General features: G+C 36.7%; 1 protein-coding gene and 1 pseudogene across 1 annotated transcript; both read right to left on the bottom strand.

The window, feature by feature from the left end:
* Positions 1-5,098: 5,098 nt before the first annotated feature.
* LOC123936551 lies at positions 5,099-5,683 on the bottom strand (annotated as a pseudogene).
* Positions 5,684-17,150: 11,467 nt separating this feature from the next.
* Positions 17,151-18,104, bottom strand: LOC123936559 (olfactory receptor 2T27-like). Its single transcript, XM_045997014.1, has one exon. It carries the CDS (start codon positions 18,102-18,104, stop codon positions 17,151-17,153), a length of 954 nt encoding a protein of 317 aa, XP_045852970.1.
* Positions 18,105-19,825: the final 1,721 nt, after the last annotated feature.

The following is a 19,825-nucleotide window of genomic DNA, read 5'->3' as shown; positions in this document are numbered from 1 at the left end:
TCACGAATGGAAACAACATTCATGTACTAGAGGCAGAGATATTTCCTCCCAGGATTTTAGATTCTCGAAAGTCCTCACGACACCTTATAGTTAAAATGAGGAATCATGTTTCACGACAGACACTCTTAAAAGCAGCTAGGACAAAGAAGCTCCTTACATACAGAGGAAAGCCCATTAGAATAACGTCAGACCTTTCCACAGAGACCTGGCAAGCCAGAAAGGGCTGGCAAAATATATTCAGAGTACTAAATGAGAAAAATATGCAACCAAGAATACTCTATCCGGCAAGACTGACATTTAAAATGGATGGAGAGATAAAGAGTTTCCAAGACCGGCAAGGCTTAAAAGACTATGCAACCACCAAGCCGACACTGCAGGAAATATTAAGGGGGGTCCTATAAGAGAGAAAAAATCCTAAAAATATCATTGAACAGAAATATAGAAACAATCTACAGACAGAAAGACTTCAAAGGCAACACGATGTCAATAAAAACCTATCTCTCAATAATCACTCTCAATGTGAATGGCCTCAATGAGCCCATAAAACGACACAGGGTTGCAGATTGGATAAAATGACAGGACCCATCCATATGTTGTCTACAAGAGACCCATTTGGAACCTAAGGATACACCCAGACTGAAAGTGAAGGGATGGAGAAACACCTTTCATGCCAATGGGCCTCAAAAGAAGGCCAGAGTAGTGATTCTCATATCAGATAAATTAGATTTTAAACGAAAGACTGTAGTCAGAGATACAGAAGGACAATTCTGTATTGTACATAATTCTTAATGGACTATCCGCCAAAATGATCTAACAATTGGGAGTATCTATGCCCCCAATATGGAGCATCCAATTATATAAGAAAACTATTAATCAAGATAAAGAATCATATTGATATGAATACAATAATAGTAGGAGATCTTAATACGCCTCTCTCAGAAATAGACAGATCACCGAAGCAGAAAATTAATAAAGAAATAAGAGCATTGAATGAAACATTGGAACAGATGGAACTCATAGACATATACAGAACATTCCACCCTAAAACCACAGAATACTCATTCTTCTGAAGTGCACATAGAACCTTCTCCAGAATAGACCACACACTGGGTCAGAAAGCAGGACACAACCGATACCAAAAGACTGACATTGTTCCCTGCATATTCTCAGATCACAATGCTTTGAAACTGGAACTCAATCACAAGGAAAAGTTCGGAGGGAACACAAACACCTGGAAGCTAAAGACCACCTTGTTTAAGAATGCTTGGATCAGCCAGGAGATCTAAGATGAACTTAAACAATTCATGGAAACCAATGAGAATGAAGATACTTCGGTCCAAACCTATGGGATACAGCAAAGGCGGTTCTGAGGGATAAATACATAGCCATCCATGCCTCCCTCAAAAAAATTGAAAAATCCAGAATACACCAGCTGTCTCTACACCTTAAAGAACTGGAGAATCAACAACAAATCAAACCAACTCCACATGCAAGAAGGGAAATAATCAAGATTAGAGCAGAGATCAATGAGGTAGAAACCAGAGATACAGTAGAACATATCAATGAAGCTAGAAGCTGGTTTTTTGAAAGAATCAATAAGATCGATAAACCATTGGCTACACTAATCCAAAAGAAAAGAGAGAAAGCCCAAATTAATAAAATTATGAATGAAAAGGGAGAGATCACAACTAACACCAAGGAAATAGAAACAATCATCAGAAATTATTACCAACAGTTATATGCCAATAAACTAAGCAACCTAGATGAAATGGATGCATTCCTGGAAAACTACAAACTCCCAAAATTGAACCAGGAAGAAATTGACAACCTGAATAGACCGATATCTAGTAACGAGATTGAAGCAGTGATCAAAAACCTCCCAAAAAACAAGAGCCCAGGACCTGACGGATTCCCTGGGGAATTCTACCAAACTTTCAAAGAAGAAATAACCCCAATTCTCCTGAAGCTATTCCAAAAAATTGAAGCAGGAGGCAAACTTCCAGACTCTTTTTATGAAGCCAGCATTACCCTGATCCCCAAACCAGGCAAAGACCCTACCAAAAAGGAGAATTTCAGACCAATATCACTGATGAATATGGATGCAAAGATTCTCAACAAGATCCTAGCAAACAGGATACAGCAGCACATTAAAAAGATTATCCACCATGACTAGGTGGGATTCATCCCTGGGTTGTAAGGTTGGTTCAACTTTCGCAAATCAATCAGTGTGATAGAACAAACCAATAAGAGAAGAGAGAAGAACCACATGGTCCTCTCAATTGATGCAGAAAAAGCATTTGACAAAATCGAGCATCCGTTCCTGATGAAAACGCTTCAAAGTATAGGGATAGAGGGAACATTCCTGAACTTCATAAAATCTGTCTATGAAAGACCCACAGCAAATATCATCCTCAATGGGAAAAAGCTAGCAGACTTCCCGTTGAGATCAGGAACACGACAAGATGACCACTCTCACCACCCTTGTTCAACATAGTATTAGAATTCTAGCAAAGGCAATCAGACAACAAAGAGAAATAAAAGGTATCCAAATTGGCAAGGAAGAAGTCAAACTCTCTCTCTTTGCGGATGACATGATTCTTTATATTGAAAACCCCAAAGACTCCACCCCCAACCTACTAGAACTCATACAGCAATTCAGAAATGTGGCAGGATACAAAGTCAATGTACAGAAATCAGTGGCTTTCTTATACACTAACAATGAAAATACAGAAAGGGAAATTAGAGAATCGATTCCATTTACTATAGCACCAAGAACCATAAGACACCTGGGAATAAACCTAAACAAAGAGGTAAAGGACCTATACTCGAGGAACTACAGAACACTCATGAAAGAAATTGAAGAAGACACAAAAAGATGGATGACTGTCCCATGGTCTTGGATTGGAAGAATAAACATTGTTAAAATGTCTATACTGCCTAGACAATCTATACTTTTAACACCATTACGAATAAAATTCCACCGGTGTTTTTCAAAGAGCTGTAGCAAATAATCCTAAAATTTGTATGGAATCAGAAGAGACCCCAAATTGCTAAGGAAATCTTGAAAAACAAAAAGAAAACTGGTGGCATCATGTTATACAATTTTTAGCTTTCCTACAAAGTTGTGATCACCAAGACAGCGTGGTACTAGCATAAAAACAGACACGTAGAGCAGTGGAACAGAGTGGAGAGCCCAGATATGGACCCTCAACTCTATGGTGAAATAATCATCGACAAAACAGGAAAAAATATTCAATGGAAAAAAGACAGTCTCTTCAATAAATGGTGCTGGGAAAACTGGACAGCGATATGTAGAAGAATGAAACTCGACCATTCTCTTACACCGTACACAAAGATAAACTCGAAATGGATAAAAGACCTCAACGTGAGACAGGAATCTATCAGAATCCTAGAGGAGAACATAGGCAGTAACCTCTTCGATATCAGCCACAGCAACTTCTATCAAGATATGTCACCAAAGGCCAAGGAAACAAAAGCTAAAATGAACTTTTAGGACTTCATCAAGATCAAAAGCTTCTGCACAGCAAAGAAAAAGTCAACAAAACAAAAAGGCAACTCACAGAATGGGAGAAGATATTTGCAAATGACAGTACAGAAAAAAGGTTGATATCCAGGATCTATAAAGAACTCCTCAAACTCAACACAGACAAAACAGATAATCATATCAAAAATGGGCAGAAGATATGAACAGACACTTCTCTAACGAAGACATACAAATGGCTATCAGACATATGAAAAAATGTTCATCATCATTAGCCATCAGGGAGATTCAAATTAAAACCACATTGAGATACCACCTGACACCAGTTAGAATGGCCAAAATGAGCAAGACAGGAAACAACGTGTGTTGGAGAGGATGTGGAGAAAGGGGAACCATCTTCCACTCTTGGTGGGAATACAATTTAGTGCAGCCACTTTGGAGAACAGTGTGGAGATTCCTGAAGAAATCAAGAATATAGCTTCCCTATGATCCTGCAATTGCACTGCTGGGTATTTACCCCAAAGATACAGATGTAGTGAAAAGAAGGGCCATCTGTACCCCAATGTTTATTGCAACAATGGCTACGGTCGCCAAACTGTGGAAGGAACCAAGATGCCCTTCAATGGATGAATGGATAAGGAAGATGTGGTCCATATACACAATGGAGTATTATGCCTCCATCAGAAAGGATGAATACCCCACTTTTGTAGCAACATGGACGGGACTGGAAGAGATGATGCTGAGCGAAATAAGTCAAGCAGAGAAAGTCAAGTATCATATGGTCTCACTTATTTGTGGAGCATAACAAATAACACGGAGGACATGGGGAGATGGAGAGGAGAGGGAGTTGAGGGAAACTGGAAGGGGAGATGAACCATGAGAGACTGTGGACTCTGAAAAACAACCAGAGGGTTTTGAAGGGGCAGGGGTGGGTGGGAGGTTGAGGAACCAGGTGGTGGGTAATAGGGAGGGCACATACTGCATGGAGCACTGGGTGTGATGACAAAACAATGAACACTGTTATGCTGTAAATAAACAAAAAAAAATAAAAAAGAAAAAAAAAGAAAATATTTAATTTATATGAATGTTTGAAATTAAATCCTCAAGGATATGGTGTCTGCTCCATGCCATTTCTGTTCAAAAATTAATCAATAATATAGATGCAAAAGACACATGAGCGTGTGTAACATAAAAATAATTATTCAGTACTCTTAAAAGGGGCATTTGTCCCATTTGGGATTATTTATGGTGTTACTTGAAGAGAATGTTGTCTGGAAAATTTTTACAATGAATCTAGACTAGAGACTTGGACAGTTATGATGCTTGTAGTCTTCACTTATTGTTCCTAAGTGATTCTTGCAAAGAGATGATTTTACCTATTGATAATTCAAGATTACTAAAATCACAGTGAATATTTTTCCAGAATCAAAAGCATATTTTATGGAATAAATGTGTGCCAGTGACTATAACACAAATGATGTTTGTATCTTGCCCCCTCTAGTCTTTCCTGGACAAATCCAGCACTCTCATTCTTTGAGAGGAGGAGCATCTTCCCAGCATTTTCTTAGAGCTGTGACCACATCTTTATTCCTCAAACTATATGAGTGGTTTGAGCATTGGGGTGAGGATTGTATAGAAGGTGGATACAAACTTGTCTTTCTCTGTTGTGTGGTAAGAATGGGTCAGCACATTTGTGTAGAAGGCTGCACCATAGGAAATGATCAGCACCAAAATATGGGAGGAAGAGTTAGCAAAGTCTTTATGCCAGCCTTCAGCAGAGTTCATCCAATGTATCGTAAGCAGGATGCATTTATAGGAAACAGAGATGATGGATATAGGGATGAGCAGCATTAGCACACAGCAGCATACATCAGAGTCTCATAGAGTGATGTATCAACACATGACATTTTTAATACTGCTGGAATCTCACAGAAAGTGATTAATTTCTTGGGAAATTAATCAGTAGGGGAAATTCATGGTGAAGGGGGTCATCATGAATCCATCTAAGGAGCCACCAACCCAGGAGCCCATCACCATGAACAAACAAATCCTGCAGTTCATGAGGGGAGGATATCCCAGGGGTTTGCACACAGTCATATACTGGTCAGAGGCCATGAGGCCTAGCAAGAAAAATTCACCTTCAATTAGGGTTAGTCTTAGAGGAAGATCTGAAGTATTCATCCCAAAAAGGAGATGATCTTTCCCTTGGATAGAAGATCTTGCAGCATTTGGGAAGAGTTAAGCAAATGTAAACTGTGTCCATGAAAGCTGGCTGAGTAAAAAGTACATGGGTGTATGGAGGTGAGAGTCCACATGGATGAGCAGAATCATGATCACTTTGGCTGTTGCAGCCACCAAAAAAATGGAGAAGACCACTGCAAAGATAAGCCTTGGAATGCAGGATGTGTGATGAGGCCCAAGAAGATAAAGTTGGTGGCGTTCTGGAGAATGGCCTTCATGCTCATACCACATGGTAGTTCCTGGGGCTCCAAAGGCAAAATGTTGCTAGGTTAATTAATAATTGATATTTTGGCAAAGCCAACTATGGATAATATGTCAGAAGCAGCATGGGATAATGGAAAGAATATAGAATTCAGAATAATTTTGAATTGTAGTTTCAATATTGGTATAATTATGGTCTATGTGATATTAGACAGACACACTATAACACTTTCATTATCTGTGAAAGGTAATCATAGGTCTATATCTCTGTGGGCTGGGCATGAAATATAAATATAATAGTTTATACAAAACCACTTTCAAAATTTGCTTTATTTTATTCTGAACTATCTTCTTTATATTCTTTATAAGCTTATTAATTTAGATTAAATATTTTCTGAGGTTGCTAACTGCGCCTTCCCCTCCATATTACTTTGCAACAGAAATTCAAGGGTTGATTGAATTTAAGTTTTTCTCTGCAGTGAAGTTTGTTACCTTATTAAGATCATACATAGACATACATTTGTGATTTCATAAATTGATAGAAAATAAAGATGGACCCAATAAATCTAGAGAATTTAGTATTGGGTGCTGCTGTTTATTATTATTTTTAATGATAAATCATCATCATCATCATCATCATCATCATCATCATCATTACTTTTGAGAGAGATAGGGAGAGGGAAGGACAGGCAGAGGGAGAGAGAAAATCCCAAGCAGGTTCCACATCCAGCACAGAACTCAATGTGGGTCTTGATTTCACAACCCTGAGATCATGCTCTGAGCTGAAATTAAGAGTTGAATGCACCCACTGAGCCACCCAGGTTCCCTGGGGCGTCTGATATTACTAAACAGCTTTTTGAATGGTTGGGACATTAGGGATTAACAGGGCAGTGCTACTAACTTAAACTGAGGATCAGGGTCAGTTGGGCTATGGTGAGATGTGCTGCCAAAGAAGTTCGCCTTTTTAGGCATAGGTAACTTAAAGCAGTTGGATCCCTTTTTCTCATGGGATAACTTGAGATGAGAAATCTCTAATGAGTATAGTCATGAACTCTATTCCACAAGGAGGAGTTTGAGTTCATCATCATGGCAGTCCTTTTGGTTACTATTGTGGAATAGTATGAAAATTTTGGACTACATAGGAGCTCATATTATTCTATTGTGACCTAAGCCTTTTTTAAATTATTGGTCAGCCAAAACACTAACATAGTTTTTTTCTGATAGGGTGGAATCCTGAATCTATTAAAATGTTATATTATCCTAGGAATCCATTGCTAATTTACTTTTTCATTCCTTAACATTTATTTTTGTACTGTGTTACAGATCCTTCATGTTTATAAGTAAAGGCAATTCTGGATGGGAAAATGATTTCTGAATTTAAAGGGAAAAAGAAATAATACTATTAAAACTCCCTTGAACTAATTTTCATGCTTTTTATCTTTGAGGAAGTTATATGAGTATTTTTTGATATGTTCATGGATATTGGGGAATGAGTCTATTATTGTTATCATCATATTGTGTTTTTCCTCTTGTATTTCAGTGACAGACTTACTGAAGTGTATTTCCACAAAATGTATTGGCCATCAATACTATAAATATACCCGGATTTTTGGTTCCATAATAATGAAATTTGTAGTCTGTAAAGCATTGAAAAGGAATAATTATCCTTTTATGTGGAAACAAAATGAATCAGGGTACTAGAGAGACTTATTTTTCTTTCTAAATGTTCATCACAAATGGATTTATATTATCAGTAATATTCTAAACAAATAAGTAAGACCAGGGGGGTAAAATAAAATCAATTTTGTGTCAACCTACATTTCTTACACCTTATCAGCTAAGCAGGATTAAAAACAAGTGTCTGGATAGTTAATAAACAATACCTTGTATTTACCCCAAAGATAGAGATGTAGTGAAAAGAAGGGCCATATGTACCTCAAAGTTCATAGCAGCAGTGTCCACAATAGCCAAACTGTGGAAAGAGCCAAGATGCCCTTCAACAGGCAAATGGATAAAGAAGATGTGGTCCATATATACAATGGAATATCATTCAGCCATCAGATAGGATGAATACCCAACTTTTGCATCCACATGGATGGGGCTGAAAGAGATTATGCTGAATGAAATAAGTCAATTATCATTTGGTTTCACTTACTTGTGGAACATAGGAAATGACATGGAGGACACTCCGAGAAGGGAAGGAAAAGTGAAGGGGGGAATCGGAGCGGGAGATGAAGCATGAGAGACTGTGGACTCTGAGAAACAACTTGAAGGTTTTAGAGGGCAGGGGTTGGGGAGAAGGGCGAGCTTGGTAGTGGGTATTAAGGAGGGCACACAGTGACTGGAACACTGGGTGTTATATGTAAACAATGAATCTTGGAACACTACATCAAAAACTAATGATGTATTGTATGGTGACTAACATAACATAATTAAAAAAATAAATAATACTGGATATCAACTGTAACTCAGCAAATTTGATGAAAGTCAGCTTATTTTGCCTTCTTTAATATGCAGAATATTTTCTTGTGACATGCACAGGTCTCACTCAATACAAAGAGGCAGAATTTAAGATATTACAACTGAAATTGTGTTTATAAGGTTTTGCAATGAAAATTGTCTTAGAAAATAACAAATTACATTTGAATCAAAATGTGGGCCACATAATTTATTTAATATGAACACTCAGATTGGACTCTACAGGGTATTGACAGGGGTAAATCACTCTTTTTATTATTATTACTAATACTTTCAATTAGCCACCGTATAGTAAATCACTCTTATTGCCTCAAATCTCCTTGATTAAGGAATGAAAAATTTTCTAGCATTATTTAAAAAGATATTACTCATTTATTTGAGAGAGAGTGAAAGAGAAAGTGAGCACAGATGGAGAGTGAGAGGGTGAAGCAGACTCCCCACTGAACAGAAAGTCTGAAGCAGGCTTGATCCTAGGACCCTGGGATCATGACCTGAGTTGAAGGCAGACACCTAACTGACTGAGCCACACAGGCACCCCACATTTAGATCCTTTCTTAGTGTATATCCTAGAATAATAGATTATGAAAGTTGAAGGAAAGATATAATTTTAAACCAAATTTCATATTTCAAAAATAACCATACTCATTGCATTAAAAAAATAGACAGGTTGCATGCGTGTGTGTGTGTGTGTGTGTGTGTGAGAGAGAGAGAGAGAGAGAGAGAGAGAGAGAATGTGTATAGGGAACAGAGCCTGCTAAATGTGTAGCACATTAAGAGGTTTAGGACTTGTTTACTTTGTCAATGAATGAAATATATAAAATACTAAATATACTGAGTATATAAAAACTAATGTGAAACGTGGTGAAAATGCACAATTAATCATGACAGATAATCATATCAAAAACTGGGCAGAAAATAAAAACAGACACTTCTCCAATGAAGACATACAAATGGCTATCAGACACATGAAAAAATGCTCATCATCACTAGTCATCAGGGAGATTCAAATTAAAACAACATTGAGATACCACCTGACACCAGTTAGAATGGCCAAAATTAGCAAGACAGGAAACAACGTGTGTTGGAGAGGATGTGGAGAAAGGGGAACCCTCTTCCACTGTTGGTGGGAATGCAAGTTGGTGTAGCGACTTTTGAGAACAGTGTGGAGATTCCTGAAGAAATTAAGAATAGAGCTTCCCTATGACCCTGCAATTGCACTACTGGATATTTACCCCAAAGATACAGATGTAGTGAAAAGAAGGGCCATCTGTGCCCCAATGTTTATAGCAACAATGGCCACAGTCGCCAAACTGTGGAAAGAACCAATATGCCTTTCAACGGATGAATGGATAAGGAAGATGTGGTCCATATACATGATGGATTATATTATATTATGCCTCCATCAGAAAGGATGAATACCAAACTTTTGTAGCAACATTGAAGGGACTGGAAGAGATTATGTTGAGCGAAATAAGTCAAGCAGAGAGAGTCAAGTATCATATGGTTTAACTTATTTGTGGAGCATAACAAGGAACATGGAGGACATGGGGAGATGGAGAGGAGAAGGGAATTGAGGGGAATTGGAAGGGGAGGTGAACCATGAGAGACTATGGACTCTGAAAAAACAACCTGAGGGTTTTGAAGTGGCCGGGGGTGGGAGGTTGGGAACCCTATTACTCCAAGGTGGTGGGTAATAGGGAGGGCACGTATTGCATGGAACACTGGGTGTGGTGCAAAATCAATGAGTACTGTTACGCTGAAAATAAAAAAAAATATATATCTAAAAGAAGCTGTACAGGGGCCCCTGGGTGGCTCAGTGGGTTAAGCCGCTGCCTTCGGCTCAGGTCATGATCTCAGGGTCCTGGGATCGAGTCCCGCATCGGGCTCTCTGCTCAGCGGGGAGCCTGCTTCCCCCTCTCTCTCTCTCTGCCTGCCTCTCTGCCTACTTGTGATTTCTGTCTGTCAAATACATAAATAAAATCTTTAAAAAAATAAATAAATAAAAATAAAATAAAAGAAAAGAAGCTGTACAAAACTAAAAATTTCTCTTCTGTGTCACTTGCCTATTTTGTTTGAATATAATTGATTACAAATATGCGTTTGACAGAGATAATAAGTGGTTTTCATAATTATTTATCTAGTGATTAGGGGAAAATAATTCAAATTCAGTGTGAAATAAAAGAGACATGATAAAAATAAAATAAAGTAGAAGAGAAAAAATTATTAAAGTAGAAGAGAAGAAGAAGAGAGGGAAGTAAAAGGGGGAAGTAAAGAAAAATAAACAAGAGATAAAGTAAAACAGAAGCCATACATTTTCTAAAAGTTATTTTGCATAAATCGCTTTAAGCATAAGATAAATTGAACTTTCTAAAAATGAAATGCATTTTATTTCTCTAGAGAGGAAATAGGAAGTGGTCTTGTTTGGGGATGTGAACAACTTAAGTACTACCATTAAAATAAGAGCAATAATAATGATACTAAATATCATGATAGAATGTTTCTTATGCACTACATGTGGTGATCAGAACATTCCTTATATGACTTCTAATTGTCACAAATTTATTAGACCTAGACCCTCTGCATTATAAATGAAAACACATATATATTTCCAGCCATTTAGGATACTGTTTAAAAACTAATTACTGAAGAATATTTTATAGTTCTCCAATAAATATAAAATTTCCCTAATTAGATGTCCAATTGATTTGAATAGAATCCTACCTTCACTCTGATGTGATTTACTTCAGAGTCTCCAATGGGTTTCAACTACATTTTGAACCTCTCAGTCCTGGATTGATCTGCTGTGCCCAAGTTGACTACAGCCAGCAGAGAGTTAATCTAGTTGCTAACTGCCACCTCAGTTTACCTCAGTTTGCCATACAACTAACATTTATTTATTTATTTATTTAAAAAGATTTATTTATTTGAGAGAGACAGAAAAGAAATGAAAGCTAGGGAAAGGGGCAGAAGAAGAAAGATAATATCAAGCAAACTCCACATGAACTGTGGAGCCCAATGAGGGGCTCAATCTCAATACCCCAAGATCATTACCTGAGCCAAAATCAAGAGCTGGACACAACTGACTGAGTCACCCAAGCACTCCAACTTTCATTTTTTTATATGTAAGTGATGAGAATAATTGAAAAGTGCTGATATAACATCTAAGTCTGGCTTTTATTATTATTACCTAATTTGCTAAGGAAAGTAACACAGACTGTGGACATCACAACTTTTCACCTCGTGTTGAACTTTTGAACTTAGTTATCATGTAAAAATACAAGTCCAAATTATTTATATATGGTAGATATTTTGTGACTTCTCAGTATTGTTTTTCATCTTTCTGCCTCATTCTTTTAGCTCTCTTTCTCCTCCTCTTCCACACTTTCAGGCCTTTCCAGTAATATGTCTTGCATAAAGTTAGAGATAAACATTGTTCTATATCCCAAAACAGCAATTCCCAAAGTCTGGATGTTTACATTCCCAGTGTTTGTTTTGAGTTCAAACAATTTTGTTCATTCACACCATTACAAAGTGCTACCTGGCATTTACAGTGAATTCTAGAATAAAACTCTGTTTATTATGATAAGATCTACATTAATATATATTTTTAGAATGTCTTTTCTAAATTTCTGAAGATTTTTGCTCTGTCCTAGTCCCTGAAAGATAAAGACACATATCAGTGTTTTCCTAAATGGAGATTCAGACAAGGAAGAATCAAGTACTAAGACATTCAGAGAACTGGAAAGGAAAATTTCACAGCTAGTAGAATATTGGATCTTAGCAATGACTAAGAAATTATAAAATTCAACCATATCATCTGAGAAATGATTAAATTAAGGGGATCAGAAGAAATGCTAAGGATTCCTGGACTTGGGAGTCTGCAGCTGAAGGTCCACCATTTCCTGTGTGCAGTTTGGCATGGAATTGCATTCTCAGAACTCTTTTTTTTTTTCAGCTAAAAAATGTTTTGGCACAACCATCAGCAATGTTACTTCAAGTTCCAGTGTTCCATGATACAATATTTCAACAATATTTTCTTATTTTGTTTTATTCCTTATTGTTTCATGATTTTTACTTCATCTACAATAATCCTATAACTATTGCCAAAGTCAACTTGATATATTTATTTCATAAAAATAACTAAGTGAAGACAATCTTATTCAGAGCATTTCTCCTGAGATTATTGAAGGTACTCTGGAATATCTTTAAAACAAGACTGGGAATCACTAAAATTGAGGTCTGCATTCTTAGGGAAAATATGTTGATGTAAACAGCAAAAGATAAACCAAAAGCAAGTGGAAGAGCCTAACCAGAGCACTCATGAAGGATCTGACACCCAAGACAGAGAAAATGCACAGTCACAGGTTGAGAATCAGGTTTCCTCCCAGAGTAGGGAAAAAATCTCTATAGTTGTCTCTTGCTATAGAACAGTAGATTCTGGAATGTTGGGGGATTTTCATCTATTGCTACATCATAACCAAAGAAGACTACTGAGTGTACTGTAAAAAGAATAGATATAGATTTGCATATGTTTTCTTTTATATAAACCTCTGGCTACAAGTAAGTGCATCTAGCCAAGTCTCTGTATAATAAATACGTTTCCATTACAAATTTCTCTACATTAGCTACATCACTTTCACCTTGAAATCATTGTCAATACACTTTAGAAGCCCACTTTGAAAGACCAAAAAATTTCTTTCTCCCTGGTTATCCTGCTAATCTAAGCTAATTGAAACCCCACCCACCATTATGGAAGTGCAGTATCATCTTAGCAGTGGGTGCTGGAGTATAGTCAAAACAGTAGAAAAAGTAGTAATGGACAAAGGGCAAGAGCAAGAGTGAGAAAAAGAAAAGTGAAAAAAGGCTAGAAGGTAGGGCTTGTGATGGGCACTGGATATTATATGCAACTAATGAACCACTGAACACTACATCAAAACTAATGATGTACTATATGTTGGCTGACTGCACATAAAAAGAAATGCCTCAGAGTTATTTCTAGAAAACCGTATGGAGGTTCCTCAAATAGTTAGAAACAGACCCACCATACAATTAGCAATTGCTCTACTAGGTAGTTACCCAAAGAAAACAAAACTACTAATTAGAAGGGATACATCCACTGAGATGTTTATAGCAGCATTATCTACAACAGCTAAATTATGGAAAGAGCCCAAATGCCTGTTGTCTGATGAATGGATAAAGATGTGGTGTGTATATGGAATATTACTTATCCATAAAAAGAATAAAATCATGTCATTTGCAATGACATGGTTAGAGCTAGAGAGTAGCATGTTAAGCAAAATAACAGAAAAACAAATACCGTATGATTTCACTCACATGTGGAATTAAGAAAAAGGAAATCAGAGAATCATAGGGGAAAAATAGAGAGAGGCAATCCAAAAAACAGACTCTTAATTATAGAGAGCAGATAGTTACTAGAGGGGAGGGAAGTGGGGTGCTGGGTTAAATAGGTGATGGGAATTAAGGAGTGCACTTCTGATGAGCATTAGAGTGTTGTATATAAATGTTAAATCACTTAAATGTACATCTGAAACTAATATTACACTGAATGTTGACTACACAGAATTTAAATAATTTAAGTGGAAATTAAATTATAACTAAAAAAAGAAAAAAAAGGAGGTAGGGCATATTAGTCAGGGATGGAAGAGAGAGGTATATGAATCAGGGAAGAGAAAACGATATAAGAAAGAGGGAGGGGAAAAGGCTTAAATTGGAGCATGGCAGAGCCCTCTAATGACAACTATGCCTTGAATTTGCTCATATTAGTCTAGAAAGGAGAAAGCTGACTGATGCTGAAAGGAACTGTATTGTAGAACATTTGACATTTATTTCATTCCTTCAATTTATATTATTTGCATGTCAACTATATGTCCAAAACCAAACTGAAAAAAAAAAAAAGTGAACATACAGGAGAGATACTCCTTGAAGCATGCAGCCATTTTTGATTCACTGGGTTGAGAAAGTTTGGAGTCAGGTTGGCTGTGTAGCTTCTTCCCAACAAGAAACTGTCTTCATGTTGAGTTTTTGCCTATGTTCTTCAGTTTCTGAGGTTAGGTGAAAATCAATGTGAAGGGAGCTTATGACACTCAGCCCTTCAAGATATCCTAGAGACAATGACTTATTCTATCAGAAGTATGTGTAATGGGCAGTCAGTTTAACAGCAGTCCTTAAAACATTTTCTGTATGTTTTATTAAAGGCCTTACGTTGGAATTAGAAGGCATTGATCATCTCTGTAATCTCATCTCTGCAAGAAAGGATTTTAATTGCAATGTTAAGAGACAAAACTGGAATAGAAGAGGATGAGGGAAGCAGGCTTCACTATTCTTGCTCAATAATAATGAGTAATTATAATAATACTTCGTGGTATATAGCACCTTCCAAAGATAAATTGCTTTGCACCAGTAATCTCATATTCTCATAGAAGTGTTGTTGAGGTAAGAAATAGGTTAGAATATCCTAATTTAATAATTCAGAAATAGGGGTTCAAGAAATTAATTTGTTTATTTTTACATAGTAAACATATCTATAATTAGAATTTTACAAGTGTTACAATGGCAAAGTTCGTCTGTAATGAGAATATAATTTTCCTAATCTATTTTTTCCCACAGGGATCCACTTATAAATTTCCAAATATAAATAATAAATTAAAAAAATAAATAAATAGGGGCGCCTGGGTGGCTCAGTGGGTTGAGCCGCTGCCTTCGGCTCGGGTCATGATCTCAGGGTCCTGGGATCAAGTCCCGCATCGGGCTCTCTGCTCAGCAGCGAGCCTGCTTCCCTCTCTCTCTCTCTGCCTGCCTCTCTACTTGTGATCTCTCTCTGTCAAATAAATAAATAAAATCTTTAAAAAAATTAAAAAAATAAATAAATAAATAATATTTCCAAATCAGAAAATGGCCCAAACTGACTATTCCTATTCTAAGTCATTCTCTCCATGACACAGGTGTTAGAAAATAAAGTTCAAAGAGAGTGAAGGACTGGGTTGAGGAATCCTGGGATATCAAAATATAGTGGCAAAACCTAAAAGGTTAACTACAATGTCTGTTTCCAATTTGAGTGTTCTTAATGAAACTTTAGGACAGATACCCACATTTCGGGATAAGAATCAATATCTGGTGGTGGGTGTTAAGGAGGGCACTTATAGCATGGAGCACTGGGTGTTATATGTAAACAATGAATCTTGGAACACTATATCAAAAGCTAATTATGAATTATATGGTGACGAACAACACAGTAAAAAATAAATAAATAAAAGAACTAGTCAACAAAAGTGAAAAAAAAGAAATAATACCACCACCCAAAAAGAAACATTATAGAACTTTCATAGACACAAGATAGAAAAATGTGTCTATGAAAGTTCTATAAAGTTTCTTTTTCAGAGTAGAAAACCATCGGATTTTTGGAAACATGTCAACTCCCAGTGGACTTGCCTATGCACGTTTAAACCATCCTAATACAAATTTTTAAAATGAGATTTTATATAATCACAACTTGTTCTTTGTGTTGCAAATATTTTCTTCACAGATAATGAAATATAAGATTAGTAAACCTTAAGATATGAAAGCAGGAAGTTGGAAAGGCAGAGAACCTGAAATAGAATGAGTTTTGTCAAGTAAGGAAAATAAAGGGAAAGTGGAGATTCAAATAATTTTTGCTACCTCAGAAGAATACTGGCTAATATACAATTACTAAAATAATTAAACAAATCAGGCTAAATTAAAATAATATATGAGAATACAAAAATTGAGTAACAATGTAAGTTGAATAAGTATGTTAATTTCCAAAAGAATAAATCAACCTTTAGCTGTTAAAAGAATCCCATTCTTTTGCATAAGAATTGTTAAAAATAAAATATTAGGCCTAATATTTCTCTCTCTTACAGTGAGAGAGATGTTATTTCAAATTGCCCTAGTTGTTCCTTTTAAATGATATCATTAAGAGTTTGAGGTAAGAAGGGATAGAAAATGTAGGAGCAATCCATGCTTACCAATACCTCAAAACCACAATTTTTTAACATCTAATTCATCATTCTGGGTTGATTTTAATAAAACTTTAAGGGGATAAAAATAAAGTTGGTGGCCTCCTCCCAAATTTGATTTGTGTCATTATGCTTTTGAACCATTTTGATGAGATTCAGTTGAGAAAATTAATTACATAGAGTCAAACCATTTTTTCAACAGATAATAATGCCAATTTGGGCTTGATTGAATTAAATATGTAACAGTAAAAACATCATTGGTAGAGATTAAAATAACATTTGAAGTACAATCAAGACAATAATTGGACAGTTGATTTCTTTGAAGTGGTCTATTTGTTACATGTCTCAAAGAGGAACTGTGGTGGAAAAAGAAGAATAGCTGAAAAGTCAGAGGAATAGCTGAAGATAAGCATTTACTTTGCCACAACTGACCTTTGCAAGAAAACATGTTTCCAAAGGCATGCATGCTTTGTGGAAATCAGATAGGTTACTAGTGAAAACCCAACTTTATTCCCACTCCACCTCAACCCATTCACTGTTCAGAACCCTTATACTTCTCAAAAATGAGCAAGTTCTCAAAATCCCACAGTCTGCTTTCCAAATCCCAAGAATACCCCACCTTTGCTTCCTGGCATGTGAATGACTTGTTATGTTTCCAATAAGCAAATCCAAAGGTAATGATAAAGTTTTGTATTCTTTCCTTCAAATCTCAAGAAGCAAATGCAATTTCTTTAAAAGGTGGATACACTTACTGAGGACAAACACCTGCCCAGAGATTTCTTCAGAGCTCCGGTAACATCTATGTTCCTGAGGCTATAGATGAGTGGGTTGAGCAAGGGAGTGAGGATGGTATAGAAGGCAGACACACCTTTGTCCTTCTCAGGGGTATGGTATGAATGAGGCAGCACATAGGTGTATATGGCGGCACAATAGAAGAGGCTGACCACCACCATGTGTGAAGAGCAAGTGGTCACTGCCTTTCGCCTTCCCTCTGCTTCACTCATCCTATAAACAGTAATGAGAATCCTTGTATAAGAGGCTGAGATGACAGAGAAAGGGATGAGGAGCATCATGATGCAGCAGACATGCATGGCTGTCTCACAGGTTGATGTGTCAGTACAGGAGAGCTTCAGAAGGGCAGGGACCTCACAGAAGACGTGGTTGATTTCTCGAGAGGCACAGAAAGGGAACTGCATTGTCACTGGAGTGAGCAGGAAGCCATCTATGGACCCTCCCAGCCAGGCTGCCACCACAATCAACAAGCAGACCTTTCGGCTCATGAGGACAGGATAGTGCAAGGGGCTGCAGATGGCTACATAACGGTCATAGGACATTAGTCCTAGGAGGAAAAACTCAGCCCCTGCCAAGGTCAAGTAAAGGAAGTTCTGGGCAGTGCATCCTGCAAAGGATATGGCCCTCTGGCCCATCATCTGGTCAACCAGCATCTTTGGCACAATGGTAGAAATGTACAAGATATCCATGAGGGAGAGCTGGCTGAGCAAGTAGTACATGGGGATGTGAAGGCGAGAGTCCATGTGGATGAGAATGATCATGATGGTGTTGCTGGCTATGGAGATGACAAAGACCAAAAGGATGAGGGCAAAGAGAAGCCAGGGAAAGCGGGTGTTGCTGAATAAGCCCCGGAGAACAAAGTCAGCATACATGGAATAATTGCCCCACTCCATAGCTCTGTAGGTTACACTAAAGACATGGGTATGAGAGGGGAAGTTGGGCACAGAAGATAAATAGTTGGTTTGTTTAAAACATTCTCATGCAGCCATGGACAAAATCAAGACAAATCAGTCACATCTCACCATGTAATTTCCCTCTTTATTCAGTGTTTCCTGGGGCTATAGGTTGCTTTGAGAAATTAGTCTTTACATTTGGGTCCTAAGGAAGACCCACCTCATTCATGAATCTCAAAAATATCAAATTACTGGAAGAACATCCTTAGAAGAATTTTGTATGCCACACCATACAATCACTCACTGAAGGATGACATACTTGTTTTGCTATTACTCTTAAAATCAGAGGTAATGGTGAAAAAAAATTATGTCATTTGCTCAAGAATATTTAATTATTCATTCATTTTTCTTTTGTTTATTTAAGAAAAAGTGCTTTTGTCTTTATTTATTTTTGCTAAAACAATCTTACAGTGTGGAAAATACACATAAAAGAGAAAAATTAAAGCTTGTCTGATTTAATAGGGATAGAGCAAGGGGTAAAGAAGAAACAAAGTTCCCACTTTATATTTCTCTCCCTACATTAGGATCTAATTAGTTTTGAAAACCATTGATAAAAAGATGACATTTTGCCTTTGAAAGAGTTACCAATTTTATTTATACGGCTCTTTTTAAAAATTCTAATTCCAACATAATGAACATACAGTGTTATATTACTTTCAGGTGTACAATGTATTAATTCAACAATTCCATCTATCACCTGGTACTTGTCACAAGTGCACTCCTTAATCCATCTCCTCTATTTAACCCATCCCTCACCAACCTCCCCTTTGGTAACTATCAGTTTGTTCTCTATAATTAATAATCTGTTTCTAGGTTTGTCTCCCCTTCTCCTTTCTTTTTTCCATTGCTTTCTTTTTATCTTTGCTCATTTTTTTCTTTAAATTCCACATATGAGTGAAATGATACTGTATTAGTCTTTCTCTGAATGAGTTATTATACTCTGTAGCCCCATCCATGTCATTGCAATTGACAAGATTTCATTCTTTTTTAATGGCTGAATACTATTCCATTGTGTGTTCCTTCATTTATGGATAGATACTTGGACTGTTTCCATAATTTGGCTATTGTAAATGATGTTGCCATAAACACTATACTACTCTTGACACATTTATACATTGTTAATGTAGGGTGCTTAGCTGATATGTAGTAGGGTTTGGATATTTACAAATAATAATTCTATGTTGAATTTTTAAAAAATGCTCTGAGAATCAATCTAAGAATTATTAGAAAAAAGATAATCAAGATGAAAATGTTTAGGGTCAAGTGATATTCATTGTCCTTCTTTTAGCAGAAAACTACTGATTAATATCCCACAACTCATTAACAAGATTAGTGAGATGGTAGCAATAATTACTGAATAAACTTTTTAATAGAAAAAGGAAGGAAAAAATCCTGTAACTGTTTTCAATAATACTAGAGATCATTGTTTCTCAAAGAGGGACTTTTCTGTTCAAGCCTGAAGTTTAATTTGTGTGTATAGCTATTTCAGTTAAATAATAGTTTACTACAGTTATGAACAGGTAGGCTGTTTGGACAATTTCTGTTTGTGGCCTACAGATCTTCCCTGTCCAGTATAGTAGTCACAAGCTGCATGAGACTTTTCAGGACCTGAAACATAGGTGTTCTGAATGGAGATGTTCTAAGAGCACAAATTACATTAA

This window comes from Meles meles, unplaced genomic scaffold (assembly GCF_922984935.1).
Source record: "Meles meles unplaced genomic scaffold, mMelMel3.1 paternal haplotype, whole genome shotgun sequence".
Taxonomy (NCBI): Eukaryota; Metazoa; Chordata; class Mammalia; order Carnivora; family Mustelidae; genus Meles; species Meles meles.
The sequence above is the reverse complement of the archived record's forward strand: the minus strand, read 5'-3'. Positions and strand labels throughout refer to the sequence as shown.

Bases quoted from the DNA above. Each gene is read 5' to 3' on its own strand.
- LOC123936559 (XM_045997014.1), bottom strand. From the start codon at position 18,104: ATGGAGTGGGGCAATTATTCCATGTATGCTGACTTTGTTCTCCGGGGC.